Below are 25,343 nucleotides of genomic sequence, written 5' to 3' on the forward strand. Positions count from 1 at the left end.
AAGATAATTCCCTGGGGTAGCTGCTGACTTACTGTGCTGAGGTCTAGTCTGCCTGCTGGATATTACATTCCTCAGTGGTTTGCTTGGAAGATTCCCTGAGGGGCTTTCTGGGCTTTGGTGGCTCAGAGTGGGTGCAACCTCTCTGGTGGGCATGGCCTCAGCCCTGTGGGCGTGGTCTTGGGCCTGTGGGCTTGACCTTAGCTTTGTGGGTGTGTCCTTTCACAACAAGTACCAACCTAGCCCTATGGACTTAGCCTTGTGTGTGTGGTCCTGAGGGACCGCTCCTTCCCTTGCCCATACTCACCCCGGGTCAGGTTGCGGTGGATGGTTTCCTGGGACATACTATGCAGGCGCTTCATGTAGTCCTCGCTGTACCAGACCCGCAGCCACTCTCCAGGCCGGATGTCTCTGCATGCCCGAAAGTAGATGTGCTCGCTGTGCTGGAATGCCAGGAGGTTCTGCTCCCTCTCCTCCCGGGAAATGACCACGTACCTGGTGGGGAGGGGACAGGTGAGAACCATAGGCCACACCTGGTTGAGTGCCTCCAATACAGGGCACAAGTGGTTAAGGTATGTGGGCATGTAGGCAAAGCTGCTGTCCCACCTAGAGACAGCTAACTAGAGCTGGTTCTCCTACTGACATCTGTATTCTGCATTATGTCTAGCAAGTTCTCGGACCTTAACAATCTGTTTATCTGAGACTGGAAATGGTACCTGTCCTGCCAACCCCATGGGTCACAGTCAACACCAGATTCAACAGCAGGTGGCCACTCCCTTCTCTCTTCATCGACTTTTAAAAAAAATGTATTTTGTTTCAATGTTTTGTGTGTAGGGGTGTTTTGTCTTCATATATGTCTGTGTACCATATGTGTAAATTGCTCCCATAGGCCAGAAGAGGGCATTAGATCCCCTGGAAATGGGTTACAGAGGCTTGTGAGCCACCATGTGGGTGCTGGGAATCAAGCCTGAGTTCTATGAAAGAGCAGCCAATGCTCTTAAGCACTGAGCTATCACTCCAGCTCCATTTTCATTGACTTTTAAACCTCAGGCCTCTGATGGCAGCTGGGGTAGGGGGAGGCTTTGGGCTGTTTTCGTATTCCACTAGGCTTATCAGAAATAACCCATGCTCTAGGAGTGACTAATTACAGCCCAATCAGGATTAAAGAGCAGTGTCTTTACAGTTGGTCCAATGAGGACAACAGAAGATTGGCAACATCTGCTTAATCTAAATAGTTTAAGCTAAGGATAGAAAGACTCAGAGAGGCTGAGCAACTTGCCCAAAGACCCAGCTAATTAATGGATGATGCAGCTATACAGCCTATACTTTGCCCCACTACAACAACTTGTGGCTCCCATGTGGGCATGGAGAGCACCAACTCAGCAACGCCCAAGACACCACTGAAGTTCCGTCCAATTCAGGACCCACACCCCTCACCCAGCTTCCATCAAATGACATTTCCAACATCCTGGCATCCCCTTAGCCATCTCCAAAACAGAGCTGCTGTGATGGAAAGTGAGATAGGTCAGAGCCAAAGCTGTTTACACTGTGTTTCAACAATGCTTCTAGTCAGCAAGAACAGCTTGAAGTAAACCCACCTCTGTTTTAACCATGACCCTCATTCTGGGTGGATCACCTCTGGAATTGTATGTACCTTCCATGTTTGCTCGATAAAGTTTGTGCTACTTATCGAAGTACTCACACGGATGTCAGTTCCTTTGCAAGGTGACAATGGGAACTAGCAGCTCCAGGAAGACCCCCACATCCCTAGGGCAGTGCCTGCAGTCCTCATATCCATCCATCCTGCTCTTATCTGGAAAGGTCCCTATAGAGTCATCTCAATCTAGCCTTGGAGGAGGCTGGCACCTTACCAACACATCCTCTGAAGCCCAGGAAACTATCCATTCTGGTGACAGAACCTATCATAGGCTGGAGGGGTGAAGACCAAGGAGAGAGCAAGCACTGAGCTCCTGGACAACGTCAACGGTGCTTACGGCCCTGGGTCAGACATCTTGTCCAGGACCTTAGCCTCAGTATACCTGTGTTTACATCAGTGTCTTATATGAGCACCAGAGAGTTCCCCTGAGCTGTAAAAATCTCGTAGGGGATCTCTAAGAAGGTATAACATGTTAGCCAAGGCAAAAGACAGGCCTCCAAGACTGCAGCAATCACGCTCAGCCACTTCTCTCCACTCAAAGGACCAGCCTCAACTCCACTCCCGAAATTTCTTTTGCATGTGCAAAATATCTCCAAGTTTCCAATCTAGCAAGAGTCTGAGATTGGTGTCCAATAACAACCAGCTTAACGGTCAGCAGGGCACAGTACGGAGATGGCTCCTAGCTTTTCTGTTCCAGATACATCAGGGAGGCAGAAATCCCATTGATATGTTCTCTCCAGAACCACTGGGTTCACACAACACATTAAGAGTACCAGCTTCCTTTCCCCTTTTGGTTTCTGGACAGCCATCAGATATTAAGTGCTAGAGAAAAAAAAAAGGTAAACGAGGAACAAGTTCCTATCAGGGTTTGTTGAATCAAAACAGCAATGTCTGGAATGGGTCTAAACATTTCAAACTATCTGCATTCATTTCCCTTGGCACACCCCCCCCCCCCCCGCAGTGTGGGTTCTACCCAACAAGAGCCAGCATTTAGAAAGAGCACCCTCAGTCTTGGTACAGATCACAAAGTATTTTCAAAATCAGATCAAAATGTGTTGCGCATCTTGCATTGGGTTGTTTTAAAACTTGGCTTTTGAAATGAGATACATATGGCAACCGTGGGTGAATCACAGCCACCTAGTCCTCTGACAAGACATATTTATGCGACAGAACTTTCAGGAGAAAGTTAACTGCATGCAGCTAAGATCCAGCACCCATCACCCCTAATTAGATCCCTACACTTTAAAGTGGTAACGCTCAATGGCTTGGCCCATGCTCAGAATCCTGTTGTCCTCATTTTTATGAAGCTATTGTCCTGGTCACATGGCTGAGGACCCCAAGGTTTCTAGGAACCATCTCCTCCTTGTGGCCAAGCTCAGTTGGCTGCAAGAGGGTCTGAGTTCCCAGTCCCCCTTCGTTGAGACTTTGTTGGGAGAACAGAATGGGAAAGGCCTGGCCCAGGCTGTCCTGTAGAGACAGAGTTCAGTGCTGTCTGTTCAGACTTAGGCACCCTAGAAGTAATTGAAAGGTGACAGGCAGTGGTGGTGAGGGCAGGGGTTCTGGACTGAATCTTTCCAGAAAATAACACATTGTTTTCAGTCCTGTCTCCTCACTGGCCTTGGGTACTCGACAGATAAGCACAGGAGAGAATTCTCAGGCCTCACCCACTGGGTCTTATCAAGGATACCATATTTTCTAGCTGGTCAGGAAATGACTATGGGTTCCGACTCAAGAACTAAAATGGCCTGTGGGGGCGTCCACTTTGTTGAGTAGGACCAACACAGGCCAGGCTAGGCCAAGACAGCTTTCCAGCAGAAAGGAAGTTGCCCAGAAAGACAGAAATGGGAAGACTGGCTGAGAAGAGCCTGCCTGGGCTCTGTGATGTCACTGGATTAGGTCTCTGATACCCACCATCGAGGTGGTCACCCAGCCTCTGTAAAGCACTGTCCCTATATCCTATGGGCTTCCTTCAAGGCTTCCCTTTGGGAAGCTGGCACAGGTTTCCCATGTATTTCCTCTTCCAGTTGAATATGCTAGCCTCCTGGTCCCCACTGCCACCAAGACACCAAAGCAGAAATCATTTCCATCTCAAATTGACCATTGTCCCTTGAACTCTGACCTTGTTCCTAGTTTACAGCCTCTAATTTGGCTTCTTTTCCCCTAAGACCAGAAGTAGAGGCCAACCAGTCACACGGACCTTGGGATTCAGAGGAGTCTCTTGTATCTCCTGCAAATTGCTAACTTGATTTCCAAGGTTATGCATTTTGGCCAGTAACTTAGAGAATGGTCTAGATTCCAAAGCCAAATGTAGCTAAGAACTATCCAGAAAGGATATTACAGGGTACAGTCTGGGGATTCCTGCTTCAAGGACGCTCTCCCCATAACTGGAGGTAAGCCAGGCTGATGACAAGTGAGAAGACTGCTCTGTGGTGGGCACACTCCTGGTGAATGCCAGAGGAAGCCGTTCTTGTTCCTCTGAGGAGTCTTGGGTCTCGGCAGGCAGGGCCCTGCCCTTCACAGGCAGCTACCAAGATCAGTGGGCATGCAGCTACTACGAAGGCGTGTCTCATTCAGGATGCCCCGCCCCCTGGACAGCCAGGAGCCTTTCAAGTCTCCAGCCAGAAATTATTTCTCTCCCTGGAAACCCTAACACTTTTGGGGAACATGAGGTTAAATTCACTGAGTAGTATGCCACTTATGATGTGCAGGAAAATGAAGTACAGCTGACCAGCACCCATGAATGCTTAGCTGCTTTTGGGCTACAAGTCCTTGCCTTCCTTTGGAGGCCAAGCATGGGTCTGGGCATGGCCATGGGGAGCCTATGAAATCCAGGGAATGCAAGGGTCACAGAGCCCTTTTCCCCAAACACTTCCCCTTAAGCATCTAATCCCTGCTCTGGGGGCTTGTAGGTTTCCTTGGGATGTGAAGAAAGAGAATACACACCAAAAAAAGATCCTGGAGCCTGGCTGTGTTCGAAGTGTGACATCCATTTCGCTTTATTGCCATCTTAACAAAAATATTTGAGAGGGCTATCTTGGGTTCCAGCATGGGTAGGCAGGGCAATTCCAGGCACTGGGCTATTACTGGACAAGACAATGTTCAGTTTGAGGAGGCAGGAAGCCCCCAAAGAACCACAAATTGGGGCGATGGAGCCCAGGGTCCAGGGACACGGCAGGTGCCATCCGTCTACTCGCCTCATGGAGGACAATGTACGGTGGGTGTTTGTAAAGAGCCCTAGCAACAGCCTCAGCAGGCACTGGGTCCAGTAGGCTTCCAGGCCCACTTAGTCTCTTAGGGGTAAGGGAGGGGGGTGCAAAAGGTCTGCTGGGATCAGCCTCAGGCCAAGGAGCAAGGACAAAGCTGCACCTAGATCAGAGCTAAGCTTTCAGCTTGGTCTCCCTGCCTAACTCTAAGAACCCAGCTCTCTGACCACGCCCCCTAAACAAACCACAAAGCTAGAGGTGTGTATGCTAAGTGAGTACACAGCCCAAGCAAGCAGAGGCAAGGCATGCTGGGAGGTGGACTGGACACGGCCTGATTGGGTTTTGGCCTTATTTTAGGAGCCAGTGAGTGGACAGTCTGCCTGCTGGCTCCTGAGGCCTGGGCCCTGGATCTCCCCACCACTGGCTGTGAGACTGGGGGCCACGGCAGGCTGGTACACTCATCTATCTCCATGCTGGTTCTGTTCCCTCTTCCAAGTGCAGAAGCTGAGGCAGAGGCAGAACTTAGGTAAGGAGCATCTATTAGCACTCTAGAATTGGCCTCTTGAAGGAAGCTGGCCAGGCCCACAGTCCTGGTCCACCACTACATGGCTGTGTCATTTTTGACCCCTGAGGTACATGACAGTGATCGGAAAGACCAGCAATCGATGATTGTAAAGACTGACTTGGCTGCCTCCTCACTGTTCAGAAAGCTCCCTGAGATGGCCTGCTATGTATGCACAGGCTTGGGGAAAAAAGCTTACAGTGCGCTAAGAATGCAAGATCGTCTCCTTCCCCTCATCAGCGCGGCCCCACTGTCCTTCCTTCCACAAAAAGGCAAGCAGAGCAGCTGAGCAAGGCAGGGCAAGCACAGGGCCAAGGCCAGGCCCCACCCACCCTGCTGAGCTAGCCCCACCCACCCACAGGCCGAACCACCTGGGAAAGAGCAGAATCAGGACCTGGGAGGTCAGCTCTGCTGCAGCCCTGAGTTGGAAGCAAGATTCTTTTGGATGCTGCCCCCTGCCCCAGCAAGGCCTGCTCCACAGGATACAGGATACAGGTCGTGAGGAGAGCAACCCTCTAGGCCAAGCAAGCATCAAGCAGGCAGCTCCTCTTGTATCTTGAGCATCTTCCTGAGGTAAGGGGGTGAACCTGTACACCGGCTCCGTTGCTCTGTTACAGCACAGGAAGCTGGACTGCACCAGGTGAGGGGAGGACCGAGCCCCAGGGTCATCAGTCTTGTTTCTGGACCCAAGAGACTCCCCCATCTCAAAGCCATAGCTCCTCCTTGTGCAAACCGGCCAGGTTAGAAATTGTGCTTTCTCTTCCGAGACCTGGTCGTCCGTGTGGGGGCTGGTTCTGGGGGATCTGGTGTAGGGTCCAGCAGGGGTGCCTGAGCTTGGGAAGCGGAGTCCATGGGGGCTGCCCTTCCTGGCCCCCGCTGAGATGCCTGAACTGCATCCCGGATCTCCGTCAGCGTCTGACACATCTGACCAACGCGGCTGTTCAGCTCAGCCATAGCCTGGCTCATGACATGCATGCTGTCGGCCATGTCCTGGTGCACAGTCACCAGCTCCTGGCAGAACCGCTGGAACATTTCAGTCTGGTGGGCATGGGCATGGAGGAGATGCCAGTCCAGGCCCATGGTGGGTGAGCTGGGATGAGGCTCTGGGGTCCTGCAGGCCTGGGCCTGGGGTGAGGGATGGGGCAGGACCTCTGGCTTAGGGCCCAACAGCTGGGTCTGGTTTGAGGAAGAAGATGAACAGAGCAGCGTGGGCCTGGCCAGGTGGGCCTCTTCTTCTGGAGGATGTAGTGGGGGCATCCGAAGAGGCTGCCGGGAGGGCCCAGGAGCCTCCTCCTCTTCATCGTCTTAGGGCATGCAAGGAGAAAAGGACAGATGGTTACAACAGGGAAGACAGGGCAGCCCTGGTCACAGGCCCACCTCTGAACACCCCTACTGCCCACCCCACCCCAGCCTACAAGGGCGCCGCCCACAGAGAAATGCCTGCTCCTAAGTCCCCGGGGTGTGTGGGCCAGGCACTGGGTGAAGGGTGAGCAGGAGCTGGTTCCCTTCTTCCCACAGAGGCAGCCACATTCCAGGGAAGAAGTCCAGTCCAAGGACTTGGAGGCCCCAGTTGCGGAGGCTTATGACCTTGACTGTGTCACTGCATTTCTGCAGTCCGCTGCATTCAAAGGAACAATAATGACTGCTCGCTGAACTGCTGGGCCCCTGGCTGGACTATGAGATCCCAGAGCTTACAGTGCATTGCCAAGCTGAAAGTACTACCCTGTCAGAAGTTCTAAGCCACCCTCTGTGAGCTCCAGCTTCCACAAGGGAGGCGCTTTCCAAGTTGCCTGGGGCCACCTTGCGGAATCCTAACCTAAAAATTATCGCAGGGTGATGCCAAATGGCTGTTTTTTTTTTAAGATCTTAATTCTATTTTTTATGTATAGGTATTTTGTCTGCATGTATGTCTGTGCACTGTATACTGTGCACTGTATACATGTAGCACCCGTAGAGGCCAGAAGATGGCATTGGGTCCCCTGGAACTGGAGTTACAGATGGTTGTGAGCCGTCATGTAGGTGCTGGGAATTGAACCTGGGTCCTCTGGAAGAGTAGCCAATGCTCTTAACCACTGAGCCATCTAGCCCAGGATGCCAAATGGCTGTAGATGGGAGGGAAGGGCTGATGCAGGAATCAGCAGGATTATGTGGGGCAAACCACCAACCCTGTCGTCCCCTAAGGTAGGATGCCAGGTCAGACACATCATGACCCACCCATGAGTGCTTGATTATGCAGGACTTGTGAGACAGACGGCTAGTCCTCCTTGATAAGGGATACAGGGAAGGGCCCTAGACCCTGAACATAGGGGTCTCGAACTTTCAGGTGGCCACAGTATAGGTAGATTCCCATAGCAGAAATAAAAATTGTGACAGACTCATCTTGCTGTAAGGAAGAGCCTTCATGCCTGTGGTGTGGGGCTAAAAGTCAGAGTTACTTCCCAAAAAGTTACTCCTCTAAGTGGCTTCCTCCTTCCTAAGGCTCCTGGGGTCTCATGGGGCTGGCACAGTGAGAGCCTAGGGCTTCCTGAGCATGCTCAGTAAGCAGACGCCAGAAAGGGCGGGAAGGAGCACTCTGAGCTGCCGTTACTTCTTCCCCAGCCCTCAGGCCACTACGGCGCCAGCCTGGCTGAAACTGGTGACTAGTAGTAGATATGGGGGCTCCTGCAGCCCAGGTTACCTCTGCTAACCTCATCATCTTTGATGTCTAGGAGATGGAGGGGTGAGTAGGGCAGGATTCAGGAAACAGACTTTTCTGGATACTGGCCCCACCACCCCCGCCCGGGCTTCAGCAAACCCTGGCAGACCCAGGCTCAAGTCCGGTTCTGATGTCTCAGGGGCACCTCCGTTTTCTGGAAGATTGTTTTCCTCAGCTGGCTAACAAGGAAGTCCGCCTCATCATGAACACTCTTTTTCTACTGCCGAGGCTGACTCTCTAGAGTGGCCACCTGTCAGAGGCCCCAGCCAAACAGGAAATGAGCAGATCCCCTTGGCAAGGGGCCAGGGAGGAAGGCGGACTCTGAGAACCACCTTCCTGCTGGCTGGGTGCTGGCCCCCACAGCCTCCTTGGATTCTCCTGCCCTGCTCACAGGCCTGCAGTGAGGACAGCAGATGAGGGTGGGCGTGGATGTGTGAAGAGGTAGGAGGGAAGGGGTGGAGTTCTTCAGGGAGGGATTCCAACGGCTCCCCCTTCTGGTGAACTAGAAAGGCTGGGAGGCAAGAAGGAGGGGCCACAGGGAAACAGAATGGAGAGAGCAGGGAGGGAGCCCGGCCAGCCTCAGGTGAGCACCAAGACGCACGCACGAACTGGAGAGAAGCAGATCAAACACAGAAGACTGGAGTGCAGAGGACAAGGCAAAGTGACCGGGCGATCATGGAGAAAGGTCTTTTCCCCGGCCCGGCCACTTGGCTGCTGTAGTGCTGCCCCTCCCCCCGCCGGCTATGCTGGGGCTTCCCTGGCTTCTGCAGTTCCTGGAACGTGCCAAGCGCCTTCCTGATGTGGGCCTTGTACATGCTGTTCCCAGCCTGCTCACCCTCCCCTCCCCTCCCCTCCTCTGCGCCTCGCACCAGGCCTGGTTAACTCTTCATCACCCTTCAGCCGCCTTCCTCGGCCAGGCTTGGCCCGATCTTCTTTGTAGCTGCGGCACTTCCTTTCATGTGCTTTGCAGACCCAGCACAGACTGAAGACAGTGGGCCCCACTGGCTGCAGAACAGCAGACCCCGTGTGGGCCCTGGGTACCACACAAGTCTAAGGCTGGAAAGCTGGGATGCCCTGGACTGGCTTAGCCCTTATCCTTCCTCTAAGTGTGAGCAATGGTCTAATTCAAACATGTCTAACCTTTTGGCACTGCAACACAAGGAGATCACTACAAAGTTCCGGCTCAAGGCACAAATAAACAAACAAATAAATAAATAAACAATAGCTTGTAATGTTTTAAACAAGTTTATGATTTAGGTTAGGGCCACACTCATTGCGATGTGCCTGCAGCCCTCAGGCCAGAAGTTGGACACATCTGAAGCTTTTTATCCCTACAAGTGTCGTCTGTGTAGGTTTTAGATGCAGCCCTGTCCTTTCTGCTCCCAAGCCAGCTTCCAGCACAGAATGGATGCACAGGAAGTGGAGGCAGGACGGAAGTAGGATGGAGGTATGGAAAGAGTTGGGAGGCAGGGAGGGCTGGGAGCTAGAAAGGGAAGGGGTGCATGTGAGGAAGCAAGCTCCCCCCCCCCCCCCCCCCCCCCCCGCCCCACACACATTCAGGCTGTGGACAGGCAGCGATACTCACAGCTGGTAGAAGGGCTGTCGATACCATCCAGTGCTGCCCTGGGGAAGCCGTGCCCAGCCTGGGCAGTGAACAGTGCGGACTTGATGGCCCTCTCGTGGGCGGTGAGCATGAGGGGATGGGTGTGGCCCCCGATCCCTGGGCCCGACAGCGACTGCTGCATGAAGGCCAGCTTGTCCTTGGTCCTGCGTTTCATGTCATCCCATCTGTGCTTAATGTCCTTGATGGAGCGGGGGACCTGGCTGACGGAGGTGACTTTCCGAGCTATGCCTTCCCAAATCTTGTCCCTGTCGGCATGGGACAGTCGCATGGTCTCTCTCCCAAAGAGAACCGCCTCGTGACGGGTCACCTCTGTGACCAGAATGTCCAGCTCCTCCTTGGAGAATTTAGGCTTCCTCTTACGCTCCGCCAGGGGCAGCACGTTCCTTGGGTTGAATATCCCACAAAGCATAATTGGGTAAATGACCGTCAATGACGGTGGTCGTCCTTCCTAATCACAGGCCCCATCTGGGAAGCTGGGGAACACTTGCGGCCACCTAGGCTCCACCACACCCTCCTCCTACAGTGATGCCTCTCCCTCCCTCCTCCTCAGAAGAAAGGCGGGAAGAAGAGGTAGAAGGAGCCCAGTAACTGCAGGGTAGGGTTGCCCTCATCTGCCCTGAGCACCAGGCAGTTCAAGTTCTTTTGACCTTTGCTGCCCCAATCTCCCCATCCAGAGTGGGGATACCAACCACGGCAGTTTCTGCGGGTTCCATCTACATATGAGAGCCTTAACAACTTAAGGGGCTGGAGAGATGGCTCCGTGGTTAACACTGACAGCGATTAGAGTTCGTCTCCCAGCAACCACATCAGAGAGTTCACAAACACTGTCATTCAAGCTCCAATGGGTCTGTTGCCCCCCTCTTGGCCTCTGTGAGCATCTGCACACATGTGCGCACACACACACATAAAAATATAAAAATTTTGAAAATAAGAAGAGTAGCCCTACAGTGGACTGCAGTGGTCTGTGGCATTAGCTGCTAGTGTCCATCATGTTGCAACCACAGGAAGCTTATTCTGTCATTTGTGCAGCTCATTTTCCTTGCCCAGCGTCCCTCGTGTCCCTTGTGTATGTGCAGAGGAAAACAAGCTCCTCCCCCTCAAGGGCGCCACCAGCGGCTCCTCGTGGAGTGGCTGCTGTGGCGTTCTGGTTAAGATGTGAGGCACCCACGAGCATCCACTGAGAGATAAGTTACTCTTGGAAGGACACTAGGATAGCCTCGGAGGCTCTTCAACCCGACCTTGCAGCTGCTCTGGCTTTGGAACCCAATCTTTCCACGTTGTGGTTCTATCCACCTTTCGCTATAGCTCTGAAAGTTCCACCCAGAAGGAGGAACCAGGGTGATCCAACAGAGGGAAACTCGGGTCCCATCCCATACCTAGGGATGCTTCCCAAACCACAGCGGAGATCAGCAGTGCTCAGTTCCTCCAGCCTTCTTTCTCTCCTCTCAGCCAATAGAGTGTACTCAGATAAAGGAAAGTTGGGGGCTTTGGTACCCAGCTCAGGACAAGGTCTTGCATTCAGACAGACTTGCGACTATCCTTGGGTGGGGACCACAGGGGCCCCTGTAAAACGAGGGTGAACCCTGTAGGGCCTTAATTTATGCCCCTGTGGGTGCTCACAGAGTCTGTGTTAGGAGACGAGGAGATTACTGTACAACGTGGAATGTCCAATAACACGCTTACCTTTTACCCCAGTGCAAACCAGGGGTACCCATGCATGAAGCTCTGCTCATCTAGAATGTTTGAAAGCACCGCCAAAGGCACACATGTCTCAAGTGGCCCCCGAAGGCACAAAACAGCCCTTGGTTGAGAATTACTGCACGCGGAGCACCTAACACAGAGCTTGCATAGGTTAACACTCAAAACATGAATACCTATCCCTTGCTTGGCCCACCACTAATTTCATAAAGACATCTATCCATCAAATCATCCCCAAACCCCTGGTCTGTGAGAACACAACTAAGTGTGTCTGTAAATTAACAAGCGCTACCAAAAGCAAAGCCACACACAAACACAACCACTGGATTCTGGAACCTTTCCAAGCCAGGACACATCCGCTAAGACCACCAAGGAGCCGCTTGGGGTCAGGACAAGCTAGGGACATCAGGACAGAGTCATGCTAACAAGGCTGGAGGAGCAGACTCCAGCCCACTGCACCCACCCACAGCCACAAGAAGCCGTGCTCTCTTTGGTCCCTTGTGTGTTAGCAGAAAGAACCCTGGCTTGCAGATCAAGAACCCTGGTTTGTAGGTCCAGGGACATGGGGCCCCAGTCCTCATTTTGCATTGGATGGCATGAACTTGAGCAAGACTTTGCCCTGCTTTGGTCTCCGTTCATCACTGGGGCATGACCACCAGCACAGAGCAATAGCTGTCAGCCTGAATGGCCACATCAAGAGTCACTATAAAGAGCTTGCAAAATTGTCATGTCCCAGATCCATCCCCAATCAAATTACATCAGCAGCCCTGGCATGCTAAACAATGGCTTAGTTGGTTGAGATGAGACAACATCTTCTAAGGGGCTATGGGAAAGCCCTTTTCCCCAAACAAAAGCTCAGAAATGGGAGGCAACAAGGGACAGGTCAGCTCTCTAAGCCATAGTTCCTGGAGCCCTGCAAGTGACAGTGCAAAAGCCTGACACCAGGATGCATCAGACATGCTCTTTCAGCTGGCCTGGACCTGGCTGCGGTGACCGACGCAAAGACCCAGGCAGGGTCTTGACTGTGCTGTCCATTAACAACATCTCTGCAAGGCTTGTGCCCACTTGCTCCAGGTGCCCTCAACCAAGTCCTGGCCCCTCTGAAGACTCATGTGTCCTTTCTATTCCATCTGGGTCCTCACAGCACATGTCTGTTCTTCTCTGTCATGTATGCAGTGGCAGGTGTGAGCCTTGTAGGGCTGCAGAGGACAGGACTGGGCAGGGCCAGGCTGGCCTACTCTCAAGTGCCCAGCCTGTATCTGAGCAGAAGCAGTGCTCAGCATAAGGGATACGAGACACCGTCCAGCTGACCTGGACCTTTGGGCCAAGGGAGAAGAAGGTGGCTGGGAGTGTCAAGCCCAACTTCCTGTGCCGCTTTCAGGGATAGCTGACCAGTTTGTATAAGAGGAGGTAATGTGTGGGTGCTGATGCTGCACCTGTTCGGTGGTAGTGGGGACAGCTGCACCCTCAATAAGAGGATGAACCCAAACCGCCCTGCAAGCCAGCTGCAGCTCTGAGGACATACAGGTGGCGGTGAGGCCGCAGAGAGGGACACAGGGGACCTCCTATGACTCCCCTACTTCCAACCAGCTCCTCCTCACGTGCTCCAACTCTCTGAGACATCCCTTGCTGTCCCCACCTCCTGTCTTCCCATCAGTCCCCAAGAAACCCATCTGAGACTCACAGAACTACACAGTGACAAGGCTTCTGACCCATGACGTGGCTGGGCCCCTGGGTCTGTGAAGGCACCCCTGTTTTCCCAACCAGATCTAAATCTCCTGTCACCACCTCTGGGTCCCAGATAGAGACCACCAAGTGGTACCGAAGACAGAATGACCCTTCTCCTAACATATATCCACTAGTAGGACCCACACAAGCCTGGATCCCAACTCAGTGTGGCCCCCCTTGTTCAGTTCTCTGCTCTCGCTGGCTAGACTTTCAGGACCCTTCTGGCACACACTTGTAGGCCGCAGCCTGGGGCCAGAGTAGAACCACTGCTGTCAGCAGTCAAGCCTAGCGTGAGCCCCGTGGGAAAGGGAGCTGGAGATGTCAGGAGCCTCCACTTGCACACAACCACGGTATGGCTTCTGGGTGGTCTTCCCTGGAGTGCTGCCACCCGTGCTGCAGGAATCTGCCCTGGGAGAAATGCCTCTGGTCCAGTCTAGGCTGGGGACATCCTCCTCTTCTGCAGGAATTCTACCAGGAGCCCACGGCCTCTATAGCCTCCAGGACTCCGTCAGCCTACTGGTCTGGCCACAGGCTCTCCACTAGAGCCTGTGATGGAATCCTAGGGGAACAGGGCAGTTCTCTCAAACTCTGCCAGCAGCAGTTCTGGAGCAGTCTGGAGAGAGCTCTGAGAGCCTGGAAGCTCACGACACTCCCTTGGTTCATCCCAGAGGCTGGTGGGGTCCCCTGGAGCCGGCAGGGATGGGACTCACCTCATCCAGTTGGCTTTGGTCTCGTCCGACCCATCTATGGACTTGTAGCGGTTGTTCTTGTCCACAATCTGTAAAACAGAGAGACTGTCCAGAAGGGGCCATTAGAGAAGGGGCTCCTTCTCACTAAGGCCAGGGCCCAGCTCCATCCTCAGCCTCACTTCTCTCCCCCGTCCTCCTACACTGTCCCCACTACACCCCCCCCCAGATGGCATCAAGGATCCTTGTTGTCCTCTCTCCAGCCACTCTCATTCCCTCAGAGACCCTGGAGAAGAGCAGAGAGGAAATGGTCACCGCCCTCTCATCTGTACTGATGGAATCCTGGCGACATGGCCCAGGAAGGAGCACCACAGGTACTGGGCTGTGCGGCAAAAGCTGAATCCAGCCCTTCTCTCTCTGCGCTGTCCGTGGGAGATGGGGGCCATCACTGCGGGCCGGGCTCTTGTGATTTGAAGGGGCTCCTCCTTTCCTCAAACTCTGAATATTCAAGACCCTTGGGGTTTGGGGAGGGGTTGTGTCCAAATGTCTACACTCCACAATCATTCTGAGTATCAAGATCCCTTGAGACATGGGATTCTAGGCTGTCCCTGACTTTCCTTTCGGAGGGCAGGGGTCATTAAAAGACATGTCTGGTACAGATTTGAAGCTTGGAGGTTGAGACAGAAAGAGAGGCACTCAAAAAGGAAGGTACACGGAAAGGAACAGCATGGGTGTGGTCTTCTCTCACAATAGCTCTGGCTTTTCTTGACCCAAGTGATAAGCAACCTTAGTCTACTACGGATCCTTTATAGTCTATTGTCTTTCCCTTTGCTCAGTCCTTGCCATCATTTTGCACTGTGGTTTTTGGAACAGAGATTATAAAATTCTCTTCACTACTTAATGATCATGTCCACATTTCAGTTCGGGAAAATTCTCAGCTTTTCTGTTTTTTAGTAGAATCCCTCATTTTCTCCAATCTCTTCTGGTGGAATCTCTCTTAAGTAAACAGAATAGCTCATTCAGTCCTCCGTGTCTTTTAACTACCTCTTCATAGTTTACTCTGTCTTTCGGAGCAGTGTCAAGGGAAGTTTCTCAAAACTCTATTCCCATCCACTGATCATCTCTTTGTGCCTCCTCCAGTTTCTTCTATCTATCAGAGTTTTCCTTTCTTACTTCACTTGCTTTTTTGATGTTTTATTTCCATTTTGCTTTAGGCAGAGCTTCACTAATGTAGCTCAGGCTGAGTGGAACTCTCACTCCTCCCACTCAGCCTCCTGAGTGCTGGAATTACAGGCATTCACCACCACGCCCGGTGTCTTTGTTTCCTTTTTAATGAATATCTTTCACTTAATAAACGTTTTTCACTTTCAATATTATTTTGAAGATCTGTCTCCTTTTTTCATTTGTGTCTCTGAGTTTCACAGTGACATGTTCCTCCTTTCTTGTTTCCACAGCTTAGATGAGATATAATTAGCATATAACACAGAATTTCCTAATTGTGGAAAAATATGCTAGATCCAGGCTAGTCCCCCGAGGACTAGGTGGTACAGAGCAACCCCACAAGCCCCTCGGTACTAGTGTTAGGATTCTATCCATTCTCCTCAAAATGGAAGACCAAGTGTTTGTTGATTGAAATCAGACCATGCCGCTCTCCATCTCCAGGTTTTATCCATTGAGCGTATGATGGAATTCACATTCACGGTTATAGCCTTCCAGGCCTGTGCACCTGAGTCCTGCCAACCTGTCTGCCTGACCTTGGCCTGTTCTGGGTTGAACGTGAAGTGTGCACACCAGGATCCTGTGCTGAAGACACGGTCTCTGTCTGGTGGTGCTACTTCAGGAGGTGCTGAGTACTCCAGGAGGAAGATCTGCTTGGAGAGTGCTGTGAAGGATATACTAGGTTGTCCCCTGTTCTCTGCTTCCCGTCCACCATGAGGTAAACATCCTCCTCCTCCTCAGGCTCCTACTGCCATGTTCTGCCTCACTACAGGCCCAGGATTAATGGAGCCGAAGACTATGGACTGGAACCTTCAAGACTGTGAGCCAAAAATAAACGCTCCTTTATTTAGCTGGGTATGTTGGGCATTCTGTCACGGTAAGGGGAAAGGCAACTAACCTCGTCTCTCCCTGCCCCTCACTGTGCTGCAGCTTGTTCTGAGGGGCAGTCAGCCAGCTTTCAGCCATGCCCAGAATCTCTTTTCCATACTTTTAAAAGAATCATACTCCTGGAGTATTCCAAGCACTCCAAAATGGTAAGAGGATAATGTAGCTGACAGCGAGAACCAACAGAATGCACACTAGTCATGTTCCTCTCAGATCTTTCCCTTGGCTTCAAAAAAATCCCAGGCTGGGATAGGAAGATGACTCAGTGGGCATAGGCATGAGGACATGGGCCTGACAACCTGAATTTCATCTCCAGATCACAGATGGAGACAGGAAAGAACCAGTTCCTGAGATCTGTCCTTTGACCAAACGCCTGCACACACATGCACGCACACAGGCCTGTACACATACACATATGAACACACACACACGTGCATGTACACACACACACACACACACACACACACACACACACGTATACTCACAGGCATGAACACATACCACACACGTGCATGTGCACACACACATATGCATACACACATGCATATACAACACACACACCAAATAAATAAAAATTATAAATCCCAAGTAAAGACCAGCTCTGCCTCCAACTCCTTCCCCACTTCCCCCTCCAAGGATAACCACGTCCTGAAGCTGGGGACCCCTCACCCCATTTTTGCCACACACATGATCCTCTTCTACGAACAACATGCAACACTGTTTTGCAAAAATTTAGAAAATGGAATAGTCTCGTCTGGAATGTTCCCCTCAGGCTCGCGTTTTGACCGTGTGGTCCCCTGTTGGTGGCACTATTTTGAAGGGTGTGAAGACTTCAGGAGGTGGGGCCTGGCTGGCAGACTCTGGCTCTGGTCCTTCATTCTGCTTTCTATGTGTGGCGTCTTCACCACACACTCCCTCCACCATAAACTCTGCCAGCCCTTCCCTACTATGATGGTCTGAAAGCCCTCTGAAACCCTGAGCTAAAATAAGCCCTCCTTCCTTTCCCCTTCTCTCCTGAGTCCTTGATTATAGTAACTAATACTGAGAAACAATACCTAATGGTGAGAGCTCACAGAAATGGCCCCCAAGTGACCACATCCTCTTAAAACTTTTCCTCACTGAGCTGATAGCAGCTCCTTTCTGATCTGTGGGTCTCAGACTATGTCACCTCTGCAGGCCCTCCTGATCTGAGCAAACTCTCCCCTGCCACAGCCCTGGTCTCCCCAGTATTAGCTCTATGACATCCCATCACTTTTTTCAAGACCCTAGTGGCAAAGATCATTTCTGTTGATGGTATGTCTGTTAGCCGTGATGAGGGAGAGGCTCCCTCGCCAGGGTCTAAGGGTTTCTAACCGGGGTCAGCTGTTAGCTTGTTGGACTTTCCTAAAGCAGCTGTGAGACACAGCCATCATCAAAACTCACAAGACATCAGATTTCACACTTTTAAAAGGGAAGAACTCACTCAGAACTTACCACTCGCCTAGCTCTTTCACTACCCTTTCCTGTTATCTGTGTGGCTACAGCTCGGACCTGGGGACTATTCCCCTAAGCCCCTGAGTTAGTAACTTGGTCCTCAGCTCAGCACTATGGGAAGACGATGGAACCTTTAAGAGGTGGGGCTTAGTGGGAGGTCTTGGGTCCCGAGGACATGCCCTGCAAGGTGTTTATGGAATGCTAGTCTCTTCCCAGGGGCCATGTGGTGTAGCAGCTTGCCTCCCTATGCTCCCCAGTATAATGTACTGCCTCGCAGCAGGCCTCAAAGCCAAGCAGTCAAGTGGTCAGGGATTTAAACAGCTGAAACTATGAATCCAGTTCCCAACTTAACTGGCTCACATATTCTGTTACAGCAACGGGCACTGGGGATGCAACATTACAGTGGATCCCTCAGCTAACACATGCAGGGCCCTGGGTTCTATTCCCAGTACCACACGCTCACACTACTCGACTTCTCTGCAGTAATCAAAACTAACCGGCGCCATACTCTCTGTGCAATGAAGTACCACATCCAAAGCATCCATCCCAGCCTGGCATTCAGGGAATCCAGGCACATCAGGAGCTTTGTCACCCCAGAAAGCAGCATGCACGCCCCAGCATTACCAGCAGGTGGTCACACACCAGCGCAGCTGTGGCTGTGCTTACAGGATCAGAGACTGGGAGCACTCTGCAAAGCTTCAACTCCGCTTTACCTCTAGAGGAGGAGAGAGAAGCGGGGGGGGGGGGGGGGGGGGGGGGGGGGGGGGGGAGTTCTCCTTTGTGGATGAGCCTAACTAGCCATCATGCTTCCGACAGTCTCCGAAACAGGACGCCGGGAAGACGAGCCAGCTGGCGGCGAAGCGCTTGCTGTTCAGACATGAAGACCTGAGTTCAATCTTCAGAATCTGAATGAAAAAGCTGGGCATGGTGATGTAACCTTGTCATCCTGACACTGGGAAGATGGACACGAGAGTATCTCTGGGGCTTGCCGGCCAGACAGTCTAGCCAATCCACAAGCCTCAGGCCAAGTGAGAAAGTTTGTTTTAAAAACAAACCAAAACAAAAATAAGATGGGCCTCAGAGGCATGACACCCAAGGTTGAATTCTGGCCTCTACACACATGAACACACGTACCTGCACACACAGGGACAAGTGCAAACACACACAATTTAAGACAAAAAGGCGAGACATGCTGTGGCTCAGGCCTCCTCTCCTCCATAATCTCCCCAGATGACAGACGCCCTAGTCTACAGGGACCTCCATGGAGTGGCCCGGAGTCCGGTCCTTATGCCAACACTGCACGGTTCTGTCGCAGCTCCCAGTGGGCTGAAATCTCAGCTCACAGTTCAGGAGCTGCACGTGTGGGCTTGAGCAGGGGTTTTACCAGGAAGACCTCAATTTTCTCTGTAAAACCAGAGCACCCTTGTACCCTTGTAGCCTTGACCACAGCAGAAGGCGTAAGGCTAATGGTGGCTATCAGCCATCATGACTCTGAGTGCCATTAAGAAAAGACCAAATGGTCCTTGTCAATTCAACAAGGAATTAATGACAAGGGGGTGGTGTCTGCCAGCCAACGCAGAGTGGTACTAATTACCTTTCTGTCCCTTACAGAGCAGAGGGGAAAAGCTGGGCTGGGAGTGACACAGAAGCTGCCTGAAGCCTCTATGGCTGGTTCAGGCCTCAAGGTGTCCTGGGGGATGTTCCTTGGCTTAGCTTTACTACAGCTCAGGATTTTCTTGATTCAAGCACTCAATCATTCAGTAAATGCCATCAAGAGAGCAGCTAGAGAGACGAACTCGAGGGACAAAGTGGTGAAGGCACTTGTGTTAGTCACTGTTCTACTGATTTGAAGAGACACCATGACCAAGGCAATTCTTATAAAAGGAAGCGTTTAACTGGGGGCTTATAGTTTCAGAGGTTTAGCCCATTGTCCTCATGGTGGGGAGCATGGTCGCATGCAGGCAGGTGCTGGAGCAGTAGCTGAGAGCTATATCCTGATCCATAGGCAGAGAGAGAGAGAGAGAAAGAGAGAGAGAGAGAGAGAGACAGACAGACAGAGAGACAGAGACAGACAGAGAGACAGAGACAGAGAGAGAGAGAGAGAGAGAGAGAGAGAGAGAGAGAGAGAGAGAGAGAGAGAGATACTGAGCTTGGCATGGGCTTTTGAAACCTCAAAGCCCACCCCTTTCCTCCAATAAGCCACACTTTCTAATCATTCGAGTCCTTTCAAATAGTGCCACTCCCGGGTGACTAAGCATTCAAATACATGAGCCTATGGAAGTTGCTCTTATTCAAACCACCACATTCCACTCCTCATCCCCAATACACTTGTAGCCATATCATAATGCAGGAATGCATTTAGTCCAACTTCGAAAGTTCCCATGTCTACCAGTCTCAACAGTGTTTAAAAGTTCAAAGTTCCAAGTCTCTTAACTGCAATCCCCTTGTAAAATCAAAATCAAAAAGCAGAACACATACTTCCAACATACAGTGGCACAGGATATACATTGCCAGACTAAAAGGGAGGAAAGGGAACACAGTGAGGAAATACTGCACCAAAGCAAGACCAAAAACCAGCAGGGCAAACTACAAATTCTGCATCTCCATGTCTGATATTAAAGCACTCTTCAAATGTCCAACTCCTTCCAGCTTTGTTGACTACAACACACTTCTTTCCACACGTGGGCTGGTTCCACACGTGGTCTGCAGTTTTCCTGGGCAGGTATCCCGTGACTCTGGCATCTCCAACATCTTGGGGTCTGTGGTCAATGGTTTCCTTCACTTTAATCCTTCTCACAAGTTAGAACCTTAGCTGGGTGGAGTCTTATTCTGAGGTTGACTTGACTTTTAGCATCAGGCTTTTCTTTAACTTTTTATCTCCCTGAGCACAGGATTTGGTCCCACATTACATTTGTATTTCTTTTCATCCAGCTTGCTTCTTTTCACGACAGGTCTGAATAAATGACTACTAATAACCACAGGACACAATCACAACTGGACTGCCTTAAAAATCTCCTCTGCCAGTTCTATTAACCCAAAACTCTTCAATTTAGCCTCAGGCAGATTTCCAGAACAAGAGGAAAAAGCAGCCACATTCTTTGCCAAAATACCACAGGAACAGTCTCTAGGCCACTTAATAATGCTCTTCTTTGTTGTAGAATATTATTTAAGGTATGTTACTTTTGTTTATGTTGCATTTGTTTAACTCTGTGAAGCTGTGTTACTGTGCCTGTCTAAAACACCTGATGGTCTAATAAAGAACTGAATGGCCAATAGCAAGGCGGGAGAAAGGATAGGTGGGGCTGGCAGGCAGAGAGAATATATAGAAGGAAAAATCTGGGAGGAAAAAAGAAGTAGCCAGAGAAGGAGTAGGACTCCAGGGGTCAGCCACCCAGCTACACAGCAAGCCACGGAGTGAAAAACAGAAAAAGGTATATACAGGAATAGAAAAGGAAAAGCCCAGAGGCAAAGGTAAGTGGGATAATTTTAACTGAAGAAAATCTGGCTAGAAACAAGCCAAGCTAAGGCCAGACATTTATAATTAAGAATTAGCCTCTAGTGTGTGTGTTTATCTGGGAGCTGGATGGCAGGCCCCCCCAAAAGAGCAAAAACAACAACAGTTCCTCTCTGAAACGTCTTGATCTGGGCCTCCACAGTACAAACTGTTCCCAGCACTGTCTTCCATGCTCCTACTGGGATGGCCCATTAAGGCCCCCCCCCATCCCCTTAAAGCACCCAACTGCTTTTCTAGTCCAAAGTCTCAGAGTCTTCCACATTCCTCCACCAAACAGTATCATCAGGCCTGTCACAGCAATACCCCAGTCTCTGGTACCAACTTCTGTCTTAGTCACTGTGTTATTGCTGTGAAGAGACACCATGACCAAGGCAACTCTTATAATAGAGAGCATTTAATTGGGGGCTCACTTACAGTTTCAGAAGTTTAGTTATCATTATCATCATTGCAATAAAGCAATGAGTATTTCCTTTTACTGCTTTTCAAATGCTGTTTATCAAATTTATTTTTGCAAAAACACCTTACTGAGGTCTGACTGGCACACCTGCAGGTGTGTATATGTAACAGACAGCACTCGATGTGTCTGGGAAGAAGTACACACCACAAGACATCAGCACAGACCATGCCCATTGCCTCCTCAGGTTCTTGCTGCTTCTGCCTTAACGGCATTGTTACTATGACTCCACCAAGTGTCCGCACTGCCCTCAGCAGCTCTGACACAGCACTGTGTAGTCCAGGCCCTGAGCTCGACGGTAACTCGAGGACCTGTTGTCTCACATGATAAACACTTGGCACTCTCGGACAGTGCTTCCCTGTGTCCCAGCTCTCAGCAACGGCCCGCCATTCTGTCTCTGCCTCTGGGAGTTTGGTGATTGCAGATTCTTCCTAGAACTGCCACCAGGGTGGGTTTCTTTAGTTCTGTGCATTCATTGCCATAAACAATAGTGAGTCTTCTTTATTTTTAATACTTAATTGGGAATAGATCTACCTCAAGACCCAGCTTTACCACTTTTAGACATATACCCAAAGGACACTCTATCCTACCACAAGGACACTTGCTCCACAATGTTCATAGCAGCTTTATTCATAATAGCCAGAAACTGGAAACAACCTAGATGTCCTTCAACCAGAGAATGGATAAGGAAAATGGAGTACATTTACACAATGGAGTACTACTCAGCTGTAGAAAACAATGACATCATGAAATTTGCAGGCAAATGTATGGACTAGAAAAAAAATCATCCTAAGTGAGGTAACCCAGACCCAGAAAGACAAACACGGTATGTACTCACTCATAAGTGGATATTAGCTGTTAAGTAAAGGTCAATCATGCTACAATCCACAGACCTAGAGAGGCTAAGTAACAAGAAGGGATTAAAGGGGGGAATCAAGGATCTCCTTGGGAAGAGGAAACAAAATGGTTTTGTGGGTGGACTAGGGGAGGGTGGGGTTGGGAATAGGAAGGATCAACTAGGGGGCATACTGGGGGAAACTACTGGAATTGGGGGCATTTCAGGGGTGAGGTGGAAACCTAGTGCAATGGAAAGTCCATGGAATCTATGAGAGTAACCCTAGCAAAGACCCATAGTAATGGGGGACACGGAGCCTGAACTGGCCCTCTTCTGTAACCAGGCAAGGCCTCAAGTGGAGGGACTGGGACACCAACCCACACACAAAACCTTCAACCTATAGCTTGTCCTGCCTGCAGAGTATTCTGGGACCGGAGCCTAGCAGAATCCTCATCAAAGAGACCAGAGAGGCTTCATCCAGCAGCTGACGGGAGCAGATGCAGAGTCCCACAGCCAAACATTAGGTGGTGTTGGAGGAGTCCTATGGAAGAGGGGCAGGAAGGATCTGAGGAACCAGAGGCGTCAGGAGCACCGCGAGAACATGGTCCACAGAATCAATTGACCAGGACTCCTGGGGGCTCACAGAGGTCAGGGACCCTGTAGGGATCTGTCCTACATCCTCTACATATATGTTACGGCTGAGTAGCTTGGTGGTCTTGTGGGATTCCTAACTGGAAGTAGGGACAACCGCTGACTCTTTTGCCTAGTTATAGGGTCCTTTTCCCCATAGATAGGCTGTGTCGCCTCGTCCAGCCTCGATTTGATGCTATGCACCTCGTCTTATTGCAGCATATTATGCCAGGTTTAGTTGATGTCCCTGCGAGGCCCGTTCTTTTCTGAGGGGAGATGGCAGGGGCATAGATCTAGGGGAGAAGGGAGGTGGGGGGAGAGAATGCGGAGAAGGGAGGGAGGGGAAACTGTGGTCGGGATGGAATATATGAGAGAAGAATAAAAATTATAAGAAATATAAGAAGAATTTTTTAAAAAATAAGAAAAGCCCTAGAGATGTAGTAAATGAGGCCTATTTGAATCTAGAGCTTACATCCAAGTCCAACATATTCACATTCTCTACCCCTTCCTGAAGCCATGTGAAGTTGGCCAGGGACAATCAAACCAGCCTGTCACCTGTCACCTCTGGCCCCCGGCCGGCTGAACATCAATACTCATAACTCCGGGTGTCTTCCAGAGGCTGTGTGCTTGTTTCGAAAGAACAAATGATGGACTCAAAGCCAGGCTTCCATCAGTTGAAGTGCCAGGATCTGAACTGTCCAGAGCCCTTTGGCCACTCCACACAGTACTTCCCCTTTGAGAGTCCCACGGTTCTGCCAGGGAAGGGCACCTGACCCCACTGCACCAGTCTCAGGACCACCCACCCACCCCTTCCTCCTGGGGAAGCAAAGGACATCTTCAGGTCCTACAGTGGGCCTCAGGAAGTATATGAGATGGGACTGGAAAGACAGTTTGGAGCAGGAAGGGCCTTGAGCAAGGATGGAAAGAAACCTAGAAGAACCTGCCTGCCTAGAGGCAACACAAATGTAAACTGAATGGCCAGAGGAAAAGTAAAACACGGATGTGAAAGTACCATGCTGCCGTTCAGAAGGGTTTTTCCAAACAGAGCAGCAGTGAGTCATATCCTGGTACCTCTGCAGTCACAGGGGACAACCAATCCTGCACAGAGCACTGTGTCACAGAGCTGGGATGCTGGGAGAGGAGGTGACCTGAGTACATTCTGGGTTTATCAGGACATAGCACCGACCTAAGGGCATCTGTCCTTGCCAGAGACACTGTGACCCACACAATGGGAGAGTTTCCCATCTGGCCGTTTACAGGAAACACTAATTGCCCCCGTTTCATGACACCGAGTAAGCTGGTGTCACAGAAGACTTGATTTGGCACTATCAATTATTACTACTTGTCACTAGGCAGTGACCAAAAGACAGATGCACGCTGTCTAAGTAAATACTCCTTTCTGGCAAAGCTCGAGAAAGTAACAGTAATAGTAAAATAGTAACCAAAGATGTCCCCTCAAAGCCGAGACAAACATGGGAAAATAACGAGATCACTGGGGCTAGGGACGTGGCTCAGTGGATAAAGCGCTTGCTGCACTGACTCAAAGAGTGGGGTTCACATCCCCAGACTCTGTGTAAAAGCTGGGCAGGTGGGGCAGGATTCAGGAAGTGGACACAGGGGATTCCAGACAAAAGCTAGCCGTAGATTCAGCAAGAGACCCTGCCTCAATCAATGACGTGGAGATCTACTGAAGAAGACGCTGGATGTGTGCTTCAGGCCTCCACAGGCATGCACACGTATGTGCACAGATACACATGCACATTACATACGAGAGAGAGAGAGAGAGAGAGAGAGAGAGAGAGAGAGAGAGAGAGAAAGAGAGAGACTCAAGCATGACATGCAAAGGTGTGCTAAGTCGTGAGTATTCCGACTCCAGAGAACCCTGGGTGTCTAGAGACTCTCCCAGCCTCACCAGAAACACTACCTATGAAGCTATGGCGTTCAAACAGTTTGGTTGGTCTCAACTGTGCGGGGCAAGGGTTCCCCGTTCCAGTCACTCTACTGGTGAATTTATTTTTAATGCTGCCTTTCCCACCCAACGAGAAAGATGCAACACTGCTGTCAGGAAAACGCATGATCTGAGCTGGCCGGAAGTGAAGAATGAGATCAATGGGAACTGTGGACCATCCTACAAACATTGTATCGGCTGCATGCTTTAGTAAGCATCACTATCAGGATGGAGAAGGAGGAGCTTAAGAAGCATGACCACCACGGTTGCTTGGTGCCACTGAAAGGCTCCAGGCAAGAGCCTTCATTAAGGGTGCTCCTCGTGCAGCTGGGAAAATTGATTACGAAGTAGCGACAAGACAACATTACACATATGAGACATGCCTGGAGCAATAACCCACAGTGGCATGTGACAGAGGTCAGGCAGCTACTGATGGCAGGTCACATCCCGTGTGCCCCCACCCCGTTTTCACATACCCCTGTGAACTAAGAATGGTTTGTGCACCTTTAAAAAAATGGAAATCTTTTTTTTCCCAT

At 50.8% G+C, this 25,343-nt stretch overlaps 1 protein-coding gene across 8 annotated transcripts in view; it reads right to left on the bottom strand.

The window, feature by feature from the left end:
* Prdm11 (PR/SET domain 11) overlaps positions 1-25,343 on the bottom strand; it is an 84,444-nt gene that overhangs the window by 14,898 nt on the left and 44,203 nt on the right. For 6 of the 8 annotated variants that reach the window (XM_052722890.1, XM_052722889.1, XM_052722894.1 and 3 more), the window contains exons 5-6: positions 13,875-13,942; positions 305-492 (exon numbers count right to left, since the gene is read on the bottom strand). In XM_052722890.1, coding sequence (XP_052578850.1) covers positions 305-492; positions 13,875-13,942 — 256 coding nt within the window. Of the gene's footprint in view, positions 1-304; positions 493-5,813; positions 6,724-9,699; positions 10,122-13,874; positions 13,943-25,343 lie in introns of those variants that run through there. The other 2 variants (XM_052722897.1, XM_052722896.1) reach the window with 2 other exon arrangements.

The sequence above is a fragment of the Peromyscus californicus genome, unplaced genomic scaffold (genome assembly GCF_007827085.1).
Source record: "Peromyscus californicus insignis strain IS unplaced genomic scaffold, ASM782708v3 Scaffold_7__1_contigs__length_154581171, whole genome shotgun sequence".
Taxonomy (NCBI): Eukaryota; Metazoa; Chordata; class Mammalia; order Rodentia; family Cricetidae; genus Peromyscus; species Peromyscus californicus.